The sequence below is a fragment of the Cervus canadensis genome, chromosome 33 (assembly GCF_019320065.1).
Source record: "Cervus canadensis isolate Bull #8, Minnesota chromosome 33, ASM1932006v1, whole genome shotgun sequence".
Classification (NCBI taxonomy): domain Eukaryota; kingdom Metazoa; phylum Chordata; class Mammalia; order Artiodactyla; family Cervidae; genus Cervus; species Cervus canadensis.
Genome location: NC_057418.1, coordinates 1,605,932 through 1,624,203, shown reverse-complemented (window position 1 = coordinate 1,624,203; position 18,272 = coordinate 1,605,932). Strand labels below are relative to the sequence as shown.

The 18,272-nt window shown below is 38.7% G+C and overlaps 1 protein-coding gene across 1 annotated transcript in view; it reads left to right on the top strand.

Annotated features, from left to right (window-relative positions):
• The window catches only part of LOC122433944 (cytochrome b5 reductase 4), a 118,613-nt gene that overhangs the window by 81,752 nt on the left and 18,589 nt on the right, over nucleotides 1-18,272 (top strand). Inside the window, exons 11-12 of the mRNA XM_043457043.1 lie at nucleotides 14,656-14,796; nucleotides 16,431-16,583. Coding sequence (XP_043312978.1) covers nucleotides 14,656-14,796; nucleotides 16,431-16,583 — 294 coding nt within the window. The remainder of the gene's footprint in view (nucleotides 1-14,655; nucleotides 14,797-16,430; nucleotides 16,584-18,272) is intronic.

Sequence of the window (18,272 nt, the reverse complement as noted above, 5' to 3'; positions counted from 1 at the left end):
TCCGTTCTTCCCTCCTGCCCTACTCCTGACATGTAGCTTGTAGAAATATACTTGACCAGACAAGTTTTTCTAAGTGTATATATAAATATTTAATGTTAACAAGGGCTTCCCTGGTAGCTCAGATGGTAAAGCGTCTGTCTGACATGCAGGAGACCCAAAGCATATTAAATTATGTATATCATTACATATAAATGCACAATGGATTTTACACAGCTGTTTAACGGTAGAAGACGCATCAGAGAATGGTAGTTTTTATTTCTTTAGCTTTATTGAGATATGATTGACAAAATTGTGATCTATTTAAAGATCTAAAGTATACAGCATGTTGATTCAATAAAGGTATACATTGTGAAGATTCACACAGTCCATCATCTCATAGGTTTACCTTTGTGTGTAATTTCAGTAACACAAGACAGTGTCATCAACTGCAGGCACCATGTTATACATGAGACCTGCAGACCTCACTCGCCTTACTGAAAGCTCATACTGTTTTGTCAGCCTCTTCCTGCGTCCCCCTCACTCCTGACGCCTGGCGCTGTTCTGCTACTGTTTCTATGAGTTTGAATTTTTTTTTTTTAATTTGCACAAATAAATGATACCATGCAGTATTTGTCTTCTCTATCTTATTTATTTTATTTATTTCATTTAGTATAAGGCACTCTCGGTTTATCACAGATTGTTGCAACTATCAGGATCCCCTTTTTTAAGGCTGAATAATATTCCATTCTATATTCGTATATATGTGGTTTCTTGTTTCAAAGCACTGTGAGATTACATTATACTGGTTCTGTACCTCCCTTTTTCTATATACACCATAGTAGGTTCTATAAATCATATTAATTAAGCTCTTTGAAGTCAAGGACTTTTTATGTTTATTAAGCTTCAAATCAGTGCCCATGGAATTGAATTCATCCGACTGGTCTGTCTTTAAAAGTTATTAAATTGCTGCTGATTTTTATGTTTATAGTGAGGAAGAATAATACTGTTTCTAAAGGCAAAAAGAAATATACTTTAAATCTTTAAAAACACATTTAATTCACAAAATATAATCACCTTTTAAAGCTTATTATATTATTTATATTCATACATCCTAAACTATTTCAAATATTTAAAAATAAAAAGATAATATAAAAGATTTTTAATTATCAAAGATTGATAATTATAAGGATAATTTATAGGGATTCATTCTCCTGGAGCCTCTTCTGTTTATTAAGCTCAGTATTGGTTTACTGAATTCACTCATAAGACTCTCTCAGATCCCAAGAAATGTTAATAGAGTATAAATTAAATTTGCTTTTGTGGATTCATTCAGTGGCTAGTTTGTATATTTAAGGTTTTTTTTTAAAGCTGTGTGTTAGTTGCCATGGCTCTATTTGAGCTTGTATGAAAACCAGCATTATGTATTAGTTTGGCCCCTGATATATTAATTTGAAAGAAGTTAATCTGAATTTTAGATAAACTGGATTTAACATCATATAAGGCATAAACAATTTTGAGCAGTATGTACCAAAAATTGTATTTATTTCAGTAATGATCAATGTCATTCATATCAGATCAGGACATTTGGGTTGCTTGAGAAAGACTGGTTTAAAAATAAACTCTCATATTTAATATCAATGAATACAAATGGAGTTTATCTTCTTTTCAGTGCTAGTTGTTGAGAATGTGGGAAAAATAGAGATCGTCCTGAAGAAAAAAGAGAATACTTCTTGGAAACGCCTTGGTCATCCCCTGGAGAATCATAATGCATTTATTCCGAAGAAAGATACAGGTAGACTATGCTGTTATTTTGAGTCCTGGGTTCATGAAAATGTATGTCAGTGGCTCAGTTGTACCAGAATTTGGAGGGCTACCTTCAGTGAGCCAAAGGGTCCTTGCATCTCTTTCTAAGGAATTGAAATGGGGCATTGGGGTTGTTATCTTCCTTTTTTAGTTTTTTAAACAGAGATTACATTTCTGACTGCCGTCTAATGTTTAGGCATAATGGGGTCATTAAGTAATGATAGCTAAATGGAGAATACCCACTTAGACCTTTCATTCCTTCACTCCTTCACTCCTCCAAGTTCCCTTTTACAAAAGGTGCAAAAACAAGTAAAGTTTATGCCCTGTAGGCACATCTAATTTTTTTCTGTTAGAGAAGGCACGTTTATTGCCTCTATGCTTACCTAAACCAGTTTCTGAGTTTACTTCCTAAAGATAATACCGTTCATTTTCTTCCTTTATTTTTCAGAGCTTTTAATTTAAGTGTAACATCAAAGGTGTGTGATATAAGTGTTCTGCTTGATGAATTTTCACAAAGTGAATACACTCCATATTTTCTTTGGCAATTGGTAGGATTTGCCTCTTGTTTTGAAATTTCATGGTTTGATAGACCTTAATGGAGGTCTGTTTTCAACTTTTGTGCCAAATGGTCATCCTTTGTGCTAATCTTTCCATTATGGAAACTTAAGACCCATGTGTCTGGCAAGTACTGATCTGTCTTCCCTCCATGGTCTGCTTTTACTCTTTAGAAGTGTTCTTTTTTTTTTTTTAAGACTTTTTAAAAAATATATTATTTTTTATGTGTTTATTTTTGGCTGCACCGGGTCCTTTGATGTGGCACACCTGCTCTTCATCGATGTGCTCGGGCTTTGGCTAGTGTGGTGCTCAGCTTCACGTTGCAGTGGCTTCTCTTGTTGAGGAGCTTCGCTCTAGAGCGTGCAGGCTCAGTAGCTATGGCTTAGTCACCCCATGGCCTGTGGGATCTTAGTTCCCAGACCAGGGATGGAACCCATGTCCCCTGCTTTAGTAGGTGGGATTTTAACCACTGGACCACCAGCCAGGGAAGTCCCTAGAAGTGTTCTTATTTTAAGTCTTTTTAACCAGTTCTCTATTTATCTTGTCTTTTCTCTCTCATTTTCACTTTTGTCCTTTTGTTCTACTTCTTGGGAGTTGTTTTCAGCTGTGTCTTCTAACTGCTGTTGAGTAACATTTCTACTTTCATATTTTTAGCTTCAGAGAATTCTTTTGATTTTTGTTTATTTGTTTTAGCATCCTATTTACTCTGTTCTCTTAGCTTTTTAAGAATTACTAATAGTGTTTTAGAGTTTTTGTTTCCCTGTGTAGCCTAGCCTCACTTTAGTCTGTCTTTCATATTAGATGCTTCCTTTGAATGTCTGCTGATCCTTGACTGCGTGTATTTCTGAGTTGAACTCAAAAAGCTGGTTGGAAACTGTGTGTGTGGACGTTCCTTGCTAACAGTAACGTTCGCTCTGTGGCTGGTTCCTTTCTTTGGATCAGAAAAGAAACATTCGCTGTGTGGTTGGATCAGAAAAGTCTGATGCCAATGTTTTGCTGGAGTCTCTAAACAGTTTTCTGCCTTGCACCCAACATTTCAAAAGTTACATGGGAAAAGAAGGCAGGGGTATCTGTAAACTTTAACTTCCTTTTTAAAATTTGTTTTGTCAACTGCCCTGTATTAGTCTACTAAAGTTGCCATAAAAAAGTACCACAGACTTAGTGGGATAATAACAGAAGTTTTATTTTCTCCCAGTCTGAAGGCTAAAGTCTGACACTGAGATTCTGGTAGGGCTGGCTTCTCCCGACGTGTCTCCTTGGCTTGCAGATGGCTGTTTTCACATGATCTTCCCTCTGTGTCTCAGTCCCTGTTGCCTCTTCTTACAAGGACATCAGGCTCATTGGACTAGGGACCATCCAAATGACCTCATTTTAATTTACTTTTTAAAATACCCCATTTCCTAATATAGTGTTGGTCCTTTAATGGACCGGAACCTGGTGGTTCCGAGAGTAAGAGAGAGAAAGAGGCTGCTATCCCCTGGTTTACGCGGGAAGCCAATAGAGGCCTGTTCTTAGGGTTCACGCTGCTGCACGTGGGCACCGGGCACCCTCTCGAGTGGGTGAAGGCACAGTGCGCCTTCTCGAGAGGGGCTTAGAAGCCCGGCAAGAAAGTGAGCTCAGCGGGCCTCCGCGCTCCAAGGAATTAGCCAGAAATAGAGAGAGAGAAAGACAGAAAGAATAGAAAGAAAGAAAGATAGAAAGACACGGGGACCAAAGCTCTGATGGAGCAAAGGTGTTTTAATCAACATGGCGTGGGCATATATACTGTCTTACAAGGTGGTTATTCTCAGCAAAGATAAAGATTAAAATTCCAGACTTACAAAACATAAGACGATCCCTATCAAAGAGAGAGTTGCAAACAATCACCTTTTGCCGTATGGCTCATAAAAAGGAAGAGGGTACTTATCACCGTAATGAGAAATGCCTGGATTCCTCAACCCTGGGAAAGGTGTGCCTCTCCTCTTAATTCCTGAATATTCAGGAATCAATAAGGGCCAGAAGGTTCCTGACAGATCCAAAACAGCACACAGGAAGCGTTTTGTTAAATGCTTCCTGACAATATAGTTGGATTCTCTAGTACTGGAGACGTGACTTTAATGTTGAATATTGAGATGCACACAGTTCAGCCTATAAGTCATACGCAATCCAGAGACCCTTTGTTTTGCCCTCTACAAGAGAGCAAAATTCTGATATTTTGCCAGAATAATAGAGAATCAGCCTGTGGCTGTGTGAAATAGGGAAAGACTTCAGAAAGGTGGGGCTGGGGAGACAGATAGGCTTCTTAAATGAACTTCAATCCGGAAAGCAGTTTCAGCTCTGCTTTCCCTCTGATTCCAGAGATAATTGGTCCTGCCGATTTCTGAGCCTTAATGAGATCTTGTATTACAGATGGATTGATTCTTGGCTTTTTGTATGTCTAGTTTGGGATTTAACTTTCCAGTTAACTGAGTCAGTTCTTTCTATCCTTACAGGCTATGCCTTAAAAAACAACCAAACACTCTCACTGTCTCACACACACACACACACACCCACACACCAGCACCATCTTTGCTTTTATTTTAGGGAAGAAACTAATTGCATATATTCAGTTTACCATCTTTAAATATTTAAAACTATAAAAATATATTTGTAGGTAATATTTTAATTTTCAGAAGAGTATCAGGTAGCTGCATTTTGAATACTTATTGTGTGTGGAATGCTATTTTAAGTATGTAACAAATTGTTAGGTATGTAACAAATAGATGGCATCAGGATTATTTTCCTAGGTGGAAGAAAGAACATACATAAACATGGGGTTAAAGAATACTTATATTAAGACATAGGCCAATAAGAGGAAGTTACTTAGTGCAAACTTGAATATATTTTAAGGTAACCTTAAGTGAACAGATGCAGATCAATCTGACCTTGAATGACTCTCCATGAATGAAGGTGAATTTCATGCAATGTTTTGAAAGTGACTTAAAAAAGAAAATCATGAAGGACTTTCCAGATATCATTACTGAGTACTTATTGTGCCAGACCTTTTGCAGGTGGCAGAGAAAGAAAATGTAAGCCATATGTGGGAAAGGTCAAATAGATTCATTTTCCAAGAGCAGGAGGTCTCAATTGCATGGTATAAGGTAGGCAGAAGAGAGAGGAATAATAGCAGATGCAACAGATCAGAAGAGAACACGTAAAAGACCATGAAAATGAAAAAAGATATTATTAAGGTAAAATCTGTTGCCCTGCAACTATCTGACTCTCTAGTGATTGAAAAATCATAGCAAACCAGATAAAAGCTAAGTCCTAGAAATAAATGATACTGAGAACCAAGGTTGACCTCTATTTAGGAATAGTTCGAATGAACATTGCTCAAGTATTCTTCCCTATAATTTCCTGAGGCTTTCCATGAACTCTTTCATCCCTGCCATAAATTTCAGCTTGAGTCGTGAGCCACCATAGTTTGCTTTCTTGTGTGAAATTGGAGCCCCGCTTGTATTTTTCAGTGAATTGGATTTTCTACTTTGGAAAATGATGCAGAGTTTAGGGGATTTTTTTTCTATTTATTTGCCTGAATTAGCACAGATTCATTTCTTCTTTGTCCTTTCTCTTCCCTAACTCATGACAAAAACTATAGATTATTTTCTGCACTAGCAAAGCTGAATACTTACATCATCAAAATATTATGATTTAACCTGCTGTCAGTAAGTTCAAATGTTTGCTCTGTCATGTGATTCCTAGATTTTCAATGTGTATTACCAGAATTATCAATTTTTATGATATTAGCATGCTGACTTCTTCCTTTTTTCTTAGTTAAAAAATTTAAGTTTGAAACTAAGCATGTAACTTGAAGACTTTTAAAGCAATACCTTCTTGTGTCAAATCTAGAGTTTACTTACACAAAAGATTTAAATATAGCAAAGAACATAATCAGAGCAGAGAAACTACTTCATTTTTTACCTTTAATCCAGGTTTAACAGTTGATAAATTAAATTGTATGCATAGAACCAGATTACCATTTGTAACTTAGGCACTTCCAATTATCTTTTTCTTCTCAAAGATGAAGATTATGAGTGAGTATTTGTGTGGTGTGATGTGTGTGTGATATGACCAAGAAACTCGTCTGCTAAGAGTCAGAAACTAATAGAATATTGGGTTGCTATTTCTGTACCCAGCCTAAAAATTTATTTTAATTGTGATTGCCTTTAATATGGGGACTCAGATCATCACACAATTGTTTTGTAAATTTGACAACTAACAGCTCAGTAAATGAATATTGAGATACTAAAGGATAAACAAGATTTTGAAAAGTTGTGTCATAATTTTGATATGTCAACAGCCATTTATAAACCTTTAGATTAAATATATATAGAATCTATAATGGTGGTTTTTTAAATCATGCTGAACTGTATGAAACCACTGCTGTTTATTTTTTACCTAGAAAAATGGCAGTTTTGCGTGATTTGACCTGTTCTTTTATCAGAGCTTTTTAGTTGCTAACACCACATGCCTACATATCCAGAAGTGCTGTCTGTACTTGTAAACGTGCTTGTTGACGCTTTGTGAGCAGTCACTTAATTGAGGCTTTCCACGGGGCCTGGGATTCTGCAGGCAAGCTGTTCGCTGCCATAAGGGACAACAGCTCTTCTTGTCAGTGTATAAGGAACCACCCTCACCCCTTCCCAGCCCTTTCTTGCCTGTGTTTCTTTGCTGCCTAAAGCAGTCATTCAGAATTACTGGAAAAGAAAAGAATCTATGGCTAGCAAGTAAAGCTTCACAGTACTTCATGCTTTTAAATTGCCTGCTCGGCCCAGCAGATTTGTAAAGTTGTCGCTTGCACGGTAACTATAAGATGTGTTATCATGTTGCTGTCTCATTCTCATTTCTAGCAGAACGGCCTGAATATGAAGAATCACAGAATAGATAAAGCAGGCTGTAAATAAGTAAGAAATTATTTACTCTGTTAAAAGACAGAATCGAAAAAGTTTAAAAACTTAGAATTCAAGCACTTTAATGTATAATGTTGACTGAATTATTAGTTATGGAGCTGAGGAAAGGTGATAAGCACAGAGATGTTCAAATCTAGTGACAACCTTACTAAACAATATGGGCCTCATTGTCTAAGGGCCCCATTGAACCTAGTCTTGGAAGAAAAGCTGCCTTTTTCTTAGCTTAACACTGTTAAACTCTACAAAATCCTCACTTTGAAAGAGAGATTCAGCTCACATCAGTCTAGGTAAGATAGTAAAAGAACTGAATACATTTCAAATTTATTTTTAATAGCAATATTAATAGTTAAAACAGAAAGGAATCTATGCCCTATTGTCAATTTACTAATACTGCTTCATTAGTTTTTACCCCAGTATATGGAAAAAGCATGTACCCATACACTTTTATCATTCTGGGTGTCTGAAGATGTGTTATGAATATTTTCTTACTCATATATGCAAGAGTGGTTTGAGTGAAGATAATAAAGCTGTATTACAAGAGGTCAGATGAGATGGTTCGATAGCATCACTGAGTTTGAGCAAACTCCAGGAGATGGTGAAGGACAGGGAAGCCTGGCGTGCTGCAGTCCTTGGGGTTGCAGAGAGTCAGACATGACTTAGCGACTGAACAGCAACCACCAGAGGTTAAGTGAATGCCTTATCAAAATTAGTACAAAGGCTGAATAATTTTTAAATACAGCAGCAAAATTTCAGTCTATGTAATACTTTTAAAAGCACATAATAACTGAAACTTTGTTGTTTCTTCTGAGTAAGTTCATTTCCAGCCCCTCTTTCCTCTCCAGAAGGTGGGCTATGGAGCAGGAAATCCCAAACTTTTGACCATAGCTCAGTCTTTCTGGTGACCAGCCCCCATCCAGGAATCCACCCAGAGTCACCACATGAGAACAAAGATGTTCCTAGTTTTCCCTTATTACTTAGGAATTTAGCAGGGTATTAGGAATCCCATGTTCGAGATCAGAGTTAAAGACAAATACAGTGCCTCCACCCCCCACCCACCTTATTTGCAGCTTTGCTTTTTGAGGTTTCACTTACATTTGGTCAGTCATGGTCCAAAAATATTAAATGGAAAATTCCAGAAATAACTCATAAGTTTTCAATTGCAAACTGTTCTGAATAATATAATGAAATCCCAAGGTGTCCTGCTGGGGGTGTTGAAGAAGAGAGGTACCTGAGATAGATGGTGACTTGCTGAACTGGTTCTTTAATTTGGACATTAAATAGTTACTAGGGAGTACATCATGAGAAACGCTGGGCTGGAAGAAGCACAAGCTGGAATTAAGATTGCTGGGAGAAATATCAGTAACCTCAGATATGCAGATGACACAACCCTTATGGCAGAAAGTGAAGATGAACTAAAAAACCTCTTGATGAAAGTGAAAGAGGAGAGTGAAAAAGTTGGCTTAAAGCTCAACATTCAGAAAACTAAGATCATGGCATCTGGTCCCATCACTTCATGGAAATAATGGGGAAACAGTGGAAACAGTGTCAGACTTTATTTTTGGGGGCTCCAAAATCACTGCAGATGGTGACTGCAGCCATGAAATTAAAAGATGCTTACTCCTTGGAAGGAAAGTTATGACCAACCTAGACAGCATATTAAAAAGCAGAGACATTACTTTGCCAACAAAGGTCCATCTAGTCAAGGCTATGGTTTTTCCAGTGGTCATGTATGGATGTGAGCATTGGACTATAAAGAAAGCTGAGTGGCAAAGAATTGATGCTTTTGAACTGTGGTGTTGGAGAAGACTCTTGAGAGTCCCTTGGACTGTAAGGAGATCCAACCAGTCCGTTCTGAAGGAGATCAGTCCTGGGTGTTCATTGGAAGGACTGATGCTGAAGCCAAAACTCCAGTACTTTGGCCACCTCATGCGAAGAGTTGACTCATTGGAAAAGACCCTGGTGCTGGGAGGGATTGGGGGCAGGAGGAGAAGGGGATGACAGAGGACGAGATGGCCAGACGGCATCACTGACTCGATGGACATGAGTTTGAGTAAACTCCAGGAGTTTGTGATGGACAGGGAGGCCTGGTGTGCTGCGATTCATGGGGTCGCGAAGAGTTGGACACGACTGAGCGACAACTGAACTGAACTGAACTGAGGGAGTTGTAAAGGGTTGGGGAATAGTCTAACTTGTGTTTGAACCGACATGGTTAAAATAATGAGGAAGGTGCTAAAGGACAATGTCTTGGTCTTGAACAGTAGTTCTCAAACTTTTTGAACAAGGCTTGTGAGTTGGGGCAAGAAACTCTCATAACTTCTTCCCCCATCCCACATCTTCTCTAGTGACCCTGTGATCTTGGACAAACTATTTAACTTCTGTAAGCCCCTGTTTCCAGCAGGGAAAATGAGAGTGAATAGGTGCTTTGAAAGAACACTAGGGGAATTCCAGCGGTTAGGACTCCACACTTCCCCTGCAGGGGCGCCTGGGTTTAATCCCTGCTCTAAGAGCTGAGGTCCTGCGTGCTACGTGGCATGGCCAAAAAAAAAAAAAAAGTGCTTAGAACAGGAAGGTGTGGACTCCCAATCCAGAGCTCTTTCACAGCTCTCTCCCACTGAACTTTATCTTAATTTTTGCCTTGTGAAATTCTACTCTCTAGAAGGAAAGCTGTAGTTTCTTTTCAACAAGAAGAATAAAGAATGCCCAAATTACCATATTATCCTCATTGTTTCAGTGTTACCCTGAGTATCTCCAGGGTATGTATGTTTAAAAAGGATTTATTCTGGGATTAACAGATACACACTACTATACATAAAATAGGTAACAATTACCTACTATATGGCATGGGAAACTATATTCAATAACTTGTAATAAAACACATGAAAAGATGCTCAACATCACTCATTATTAGAGAAATGCAAATCAAAACCACAATGAGGTACCATTACACGCCAGTCAGGATGGCTGCTATCCAAAAGTCTACAAGCAATAAATGCTGGAGAGGGTGTGGAGAAAAGGGAACCCTCTTACACTGTTGGTGGGAATGCAAACTAGTACAGCCGCTATGGAAAACAGTGTGGAGATTTCTTAAAAAACTGGAAATAGAACTGCCATATGACCCAGCAATCCCACTTCTGGGCATACACACTGAGGAAACCAGATCTGAAAGAGACACGTGCACCCCAATGTTCATCGCAGCACTGTTTATAATAGCCAGGACATGGAAGCAACCTAGATGCCCATCAGCAGATGAATGGATAAGGAAGCTGTGGTACATATACACCATGGAATATTACTCAGCCATTAAAAAGAATTCATTTGAATCAGTTCTAATGAGATGGATGAAACTGGAGCCCATTATACAGAGTGAAGTAAGCCAGAAAGATAAAGAACATTACAGCATACTAACACATATATATGGAATTTAGAAAGATGGTAACGATAACCCTATATGCAAAACAGAAAAAGAGACACAGAAATACAGAACAGACTTTTGAACTCTGTGGGAGAATGTGAGGGTGGGATATTTCAAGAGAACAGCATGTATACTATCTATGGTGAAACAGATCACCAGCCCAGGTGGGATGCATGAGACAAGTGCTCGGGCCTGGTGCACTGGGAAGACCCAGAGGAATCGGGTGGAGAGGGAGGTGGGAGGGGGGATCGGGATGGGGAATACGTGTAAATCTATGGCTGATTCATGTCAATGTATGACAAAACCCACTGAAATGTTGTGAAGTAATTAGCCTCCAACTAATAAAAAAAAAAAATGTAATAATCCGTAATGAAAAAAAACCTGAAAAAGAATGTGTGTGTGTGTGTGTGTGTGCATGTATACAACTGAATCACTTTGCTGTACTCCAATTTAAAAATTAAGACTTTTTTTAAGAAGAAGTTAGGTTTCTGAACAAACATTTTTCTGTCTTGTGTTTTTGTTTTACCATCTCAAATTTATTTCTCATTTCCTTGTATAGTTATGCTTATAAAACCAAAAACCTGACACCTTAATATCAGCATTATTCTGACTCAGGTCAACAAATCTGCTTTATCTTCCTTTATCCCCATGTTTTAGGTCTGTGCCTATGTGACTTCTCTCTTCTCTTCAGTGTAAGTGAAAGAGTGAAAGACGAAAGCATTCTTAAATCTTTCTTAAGTCTTTTAGAACCTATGGTTAGCATGTCCCATTGAAATTATGGCACTTTTACTATTTTATTGGTAAGATGTTGAATGCAGGTGACCAGGGTTCGATCCCTGGGTCAGTAAGTTCCCCTGGAGAAGGAAATGCCAACCCACTCCAGTGTTCTTGCCTGGGAAATCCCATGGACAGAGGAGACTGGCAGGCTACAGTCCATAGGGTTGTGAAGAGTCAGACACAACTCAGCGACTAACACAAAGATGTTGACAGTATCTCACAGTGTTAAATAGCAGGAATACTGTGTTAATTCTCTGTCTAGAAAGCCAGTGCATCATTGTAGCTCAAAGTTTCCTTGTGTTTTAAGTATAATCAAAGAGATGCAGACTTACTGGAACAAATCCTTTCTGACAAAAGCTAGAGATGAAATTGTCAGGTCTGAAAATGAGTCTTTTCATCAGAGGGTGTGCACTAGATTTGACTAGAGGAAAGCACTGTGGCCCCTAGACCTTTTCACAGGGGACACCTACCCTGGATTCCGTGCTTGGAGAACAGCACAAGGGCTCTCCACCAGCTGCATATCCCTCACAGGGTGAGGAGTGTGCAAGGCGAGGAATTGTCCCCCTGGATTTGAGGCTCTTTCCTTAATCACTGCACTCCGGGTATCTGGAGCCCCAGAATTCCCTGCACAAATGACCCCAAATCCACTTCTGCCCATGAAATTGTTGTTTAGTCACTAAGTTGTTTCTGACTCTTTGAGACCCCATTGACTATAGCCCACCAGGCACCCCCGTCCATGGGATTTCCCAAGCAAAAATACTGGAGTGAGTAGCCATTCCCTTTTCTGGGGGATCTTCCCGATCCAGATATCAAACCCACGTCTCCTGCACTGGCAGGCAGTTCTTGACCACTGAGCCACCTGGGAAGCGAATCCAAGGAGTGGCCAAGGCTAGTTATGGGGACAGCAAGTAGACAAGCTTGAACGTATGGGCTAGTGTCCCCACATCCACGCAAGGTCAGACAGCGGGGCTGAGAAGAGCAGGGTTCAGGCCACTGACAGTCTGGGGGTGCAGCTCTCGTCCCCCTGCCTTCTCGCATGGAACTCTGAGGAGTTCACGAATCCTAAACTTGAACCTAGCCTTCCAAAGGGGCATTATGAAGGTACATTTCAGGGTACAGCATAGAACTTATTTTATTTAACAGCTGTTTGTCTGATTTATAACTTTCATGTGTTTAGACCTGGAGATCTCATTGCATATTGTGATTTAGTCGCTAAGTCGTGTAGGTCGTGTCTGACTCTTGTGACTCCGTGAACTGTAGCCTTCTCTGTCCATGGGATTCTCCAGACAAGAATACTGGAGTGGGTTGCCATTTCCTCCTCCAGGGGATCTTCTTGACCCAGGGACCAAACCCGGGTCTCCTAAATTGCAGGTAGATTCTTTACCCACTGAGTTACAAGGGAAGCCCTCATCACATATTGGTTGGCCAAAAATCTGTTCCAGTTTTTCTATAACACCTTATGGAAAATCCTGAACGAATTCTGTGGCCAACCCAATATTACCACTCTGGGTCACAGGAAGGGTCTAGAGGACGGGATAAGGAGATCATCTGAACCTTCATTTCTTCTTGTGGGTGAGCCTAGCTCCTTTGATCCTTCATCAGTCTAGCATTGGATTAGGCCTTCTGGTATAACTCTGGGATGGTACCCTTGGCCATGATCTTGTCTAAGTTTTGCCGTGGCCACGATACACTCTTAAGTTTATGTGCATGCTGAGCTACCATGGTACCAGGTAGAAAGATGTAGTGACCAGGGTCTTTTGGGGACCAAGTAAAAAGGGAAGAAGAGAATTGGATGAAACTGTGGCCAAAATGGTTTCTTGGGATTCTATGTGAATTTTAGTTTTCTACTAACCATTGATTATTCGATGTAGGGCCTTCACATGCTAAGGTCTGAAGTAAATCTTTACCTACTTAAATATTTTTAGGTTAAAAAAGCATAATTAGAATAATAAGATGCTTTGTTATTGTCTTTGTTCAGTCGCTAAGTCGTGTCCAACTCTTTGCGACCCCACAGACTGCAACATACCAGCCTCCTCTGACCTCCAGTACCATCCAGAGTTTGCTCAGATTCATGTCCATTGAATCGGTGATGCTATCTAAAACTATCTCATCTTCTGCCGCCCCCCTTCTCCTTTTGCTTTCAGTCTTTCCCAGCATGAGGGTCTTTTCTAATGAGTCGACTCTTCACATGGCCAGATATGCTTTATTAGGATTGATTCCTAATACATCTCTGTGAATGCTGTTTCATAAAAAAGAGGAAATTATGAAACAAATCAGTGTCATTAGCCTACTCTGGTATGCTGTTTACATTCAGAGGAGAATTTGCCAGTGAAAATATTCATGCTTTCAGAACTTCTATAATAAGATCTTCCAATCCAATGGTATTATTTTGCTCTATAGCATATTAATTTCAGATATTTCCAGTATTTATGGAAATACTTGATTCCTTTTATTTATATTTTAGTACCACAAACCTGGCATCTTCAGTATTTCATTTAAATTTTTCCAGATAGTCAGAGCTTATACCCTTATTAACCTTTTTCTTTTTGCTTTAATCATATTTTGACTGTTGAAATGTCCTATAATTTATATACATATACATTTTGTTTGTGTATGTATAACACACATACAGAGACACAAGAATGTATATTTTCCTGCCTTTATCAAAGAAATGTTTATAAGTTATTAAATAGTGCTGGTATTGTTAAACTTTAAATGCTTGAGTTTCAGGACTTCGCCATTCTATAAGAAAAGAATTTAAAATGAGCTTTGATGGTTATTAACTATTTTTCACATCTACAATTTAATTGTATAGCTATTGATAAAGACATAAAGGATGAAATTCTTTTAAAAAGTAAATTTAGGAAGAAAAAACTAGGCTTTCATTTCCTAGACTGTAATGGTTTTAATATGCTATAATAACAGACATGAGCAAATAACACTCATTTTATAGAGCTGTTTTTTCAAATTACGAAAGTATTTACAGGTTTTAGGAAATGGATATGTCAGGAAGTAAAATGGAAAAAACAAAGACTATAAGATTTTCAAAATAGCGATGAACTTCTTTCAATGTCCTAGGCCTGTTAGTGAAATTCCAGCTCACTAAAGAGCAGAAGCTGAGTCTGTGCTTTCGAGTAGTGGGTCTGGGAGTACTTCTTATCTGATTTATTCGTCACTAAGAGAAAATGAACTTCTTTCTAGGTTTGTTCTACAGAAAGTGCCAGTTAGTTTCCAAGGAAGACGTGACTCATGATACGAAGCTCTTCTGCTTAATGCTGCCTCCGAGCACACATCTTCAGGTGCCAGCTGGGCAACACGTTTACCTCAAGCTACCTATTACAGGTGAAGCTTTGCAGAAACATTTTCTTCCGTAAGGAGTTTGTCATCAGTACTAATGGAAGCACCCATGTAGGTTATCAGTGAAACGTTTCTGGGCAGCTGATCTGTGATAGCCCGATTCTGGGTTTGTGGAGGCAGGGTGCCTGCAAGTGGGAACTCTAGCTATGCGGCATCACTGTGCGGAGCAAAGAAATTGTCACTCGTCACAGGGACAGCACCACCAGCATTGTAATTTATTACTTTTGTTGTTCAGTTGCTAAGTTGTCTCCAGCTCTGCAACCTACCAGGTTCCTCTGTGCTTGGGATTTCCCAGGCAAGAATACTAGAGTGGGTTGCCATTACCTCCCGCAGGGAATCTCCCGGCCCAGGGATCAAACCTGTTTTTCCTGCATTGGCAGGCGATTCTTTACCACTGAGCCACCAGGGAATCTGTTATTAACAAAGCCTTAAAAGAAAGAAGATACAGAGCACACAGTCTTCTGTGAAGACAGCTACCAGAAGCATATACTAGCAACTCTTATTAGCCACTTTTAAGTTCAAGGTCATTTATGAAGTTGAATTCATAAAGCTGAAAATGAGTGGATGATTATAGATGATTTCCTTGCATGTTCCATCAGTATAAGAAGCTCTTGTAAATGTATTCCTTACTGTATAAATTCTCTTTCCCTTATTTTCACCCCCAAATTACCTCGTTTACTTGTTTTAAATACCCTTCCAGCTGTTATCTAATATCTTCGTAACCTGTTGAAGCTGCAAAAGGTAACATTCCCTTGTCAGTCCTAGTGTTTCCAGCAAGTAGCTTCACAGACTACCAGCCGGGATTTGATAAATATAGTGTATGATACATACTGTTCAGTTTTTCTCTTCATCATCACTAATGCCAAGTTATTCAATAACTGATATCTTCCCCAGTGTATTTATTGTCAAAGTATTGTATATAATTTACACATAGTTAATTTCATATATGTGAAGGAGCCATGTATAAAATTTTGGTCTTTCAAATGTGTTGACTCCTCTCTGGATTTTGGCTAGCTAAAATATAACATGGCTTCTTATTAATTTTACTGTTTTTTACTATTATATTCTTAGTAGTAGTTGGATTAGTGTTCTTTTCAATTACCAAAGTAATACATAAAATGATAAATTGTTAAAATAATTCAAAAATACAAAATAAAAAGTGAAATTCATGCCTTCCTGGAACCCAAATGATCCCATTGGTCATTGGTATTCATTGTTAAAAATTTGGTATATAATTAAAATTATTGTGTAAGTATCTCCTTGTATCTCTGTGTAAACTTCTAATGCCATTTTTGTTGTGGCCCATTACAAAGCTATATGCTGATGGCATAGATGGTTGTTTTAAGTTTATTAACATAAAATCCTATCATTTTATGCCACACTTAGTACAAACAGATTATTTACATTATGGTGAATTACTGATTTGTTAAAATTATTTCAACACACATTGGCTTGGAGTATATAGACATGTGCTGTATACATATAGAATATAGTCAGAACTGTATTCACAGTAAGGGTACAGTTTTAAATATATACTGATAGCATCATGACATTTTTATGTTTCGTCTTCATTTGTTTAGATTTTTAGAATTGAATTTCTTTGTTTTGATTTTCTCCAGGTACTGAAATTGTGAAGCCATATACACCTGTATCTGATTCCTTATTCTCAGAGTTCAAGGAACCAGTTCTTCCCAACAATATATACATCTACTTTTTGATCAAAATCTACCCTGCTGGATTCTTCACACCAGAGCTTGATCAGCTTCAGATTGGTTAGTATTTTTTTTTTAACTTAGATTTTGTTCTAGATTGGATCACATATGACACTCTCCTTTGGTTGTTTCCTTGTGGAATCTGTCAAATATCGTAAACTCACCATGTCTGCAGCCAAAGTTGTGTTCTCTTAGTCTCCCCATATTCTTTCCATATCCCTCATCTGTTCTTTGCTTCTTTGCAGAATATTATCTGTTCATCCTCCACCCCATCTGCAGACTTGAGTCTTCCCTGAGTCTTCCCATTCAGTTCAGTTCAGTTCCGTCACTCAGTTGTGTCCAACTCTTTGCGACCCTGTGGACTGCAGCATGCCCAGGCTTCCGTGTCCCATCACCAACTCCTGGAGCCTACTCAAACTCAGGTCCATCATGTCAGTGATGCCATCCAACCATCTCATCCTCTCTTGTCCCCTTCTCCACCTGCCCTCAATCTTTCCCAGCATCAGGGTCTTTTCCAATGAGTCAGTTCTTTGTATCAGGTAGCCAAAATATTGGAGCTTCAGCATCCGTCCTTCCAATGAATATTCAGGACTGATTTCCTTTAGGATTCACTGGTTTGATCTTGCAGTCCAAGGGACTCTCAAGAGTCTCCTCCAGCACCACAGTTCAAAAGCATCAATTCTTCAGTGCTCAGCTTTCTTTATGGTCCAACTTTCACATCCATACATGACTGCTGGAAAAACCACAGCTTTGACTAGACGGACCTTTGTCGGTGAAGTAATGTCTCTGCTTTTTAACATGCTGTCTAGGTTTGTCATAGCTATTCCTCCAAGGAACAAGCATCTTTTAATTTCATGTTTATTTCAATTTAATTTCAATTTAAAGTCATCATCTGCAGTGATTTTGGAACCCAAGAAAATAAAGCCTGTCACTCTTTCCATTGTTTCCTCATCTATATGCCATGAAGTGATGGTACCAGATGCCATGATCTTAGTTTTCTGAATGTTGAGTTTTAAGCCAACATTTTCACTCTCCCGTTTCACTTTCATCAAGAGGCTCTTTAGTTCCTCTCTGCTTTCTGCCGTAAGGGTGGTATCATCTGCATATCTGACGTTATTGATGTTTCTCCCTGTAGTCTTGATTCTAGCTTGTGCTTCATCGAATCAAAGATTCACGTGATATACCCTGCATATAAGTTAAATAAGCAGGGTGACAATATACAGCCTTGACGTACTTACTACTTTCCCAATTTGGAACCAGTCTGTTGTTTCATGTCCAGTTCTAACTGTTGCTTCTTGAACTGCATACAGATTTCTCAGGAGGTAGTTAAGGTTGTCTGGTATTCTCTTGAAAAATTTTCCACATAATCAAAGGCTTTAGCATAGTCAATGAAGCAAAAGTAGATGTTTTTCTGGAATTCTCTTGCTTTTTCTATGATCCAATGGATATTGGCAATTTGATCTCTGCTTCTTCTGCCTTTTCTTCATCCAGCCTGAACATCTCAAAGTTCTCAGTTCACATTCTGTTGAAGCCTAGCTTGGAGAATTTTGAGCATTACTTTGCTAGCTAGTATGTGAAATGAGTGCAATTGTGCAGTGGTTTGAACATTCTTTGGCATTGCCTTTCTTTGGTATTACAATGAAAACTGACCTTTTCCAGTCCTGTGGCCACTGCTGAGTTTTCCAAATTTGCTGGCATATTGAGTATAGCACTTTCATAACATCATCGTTTAGGATTTGAAAAAGCTCA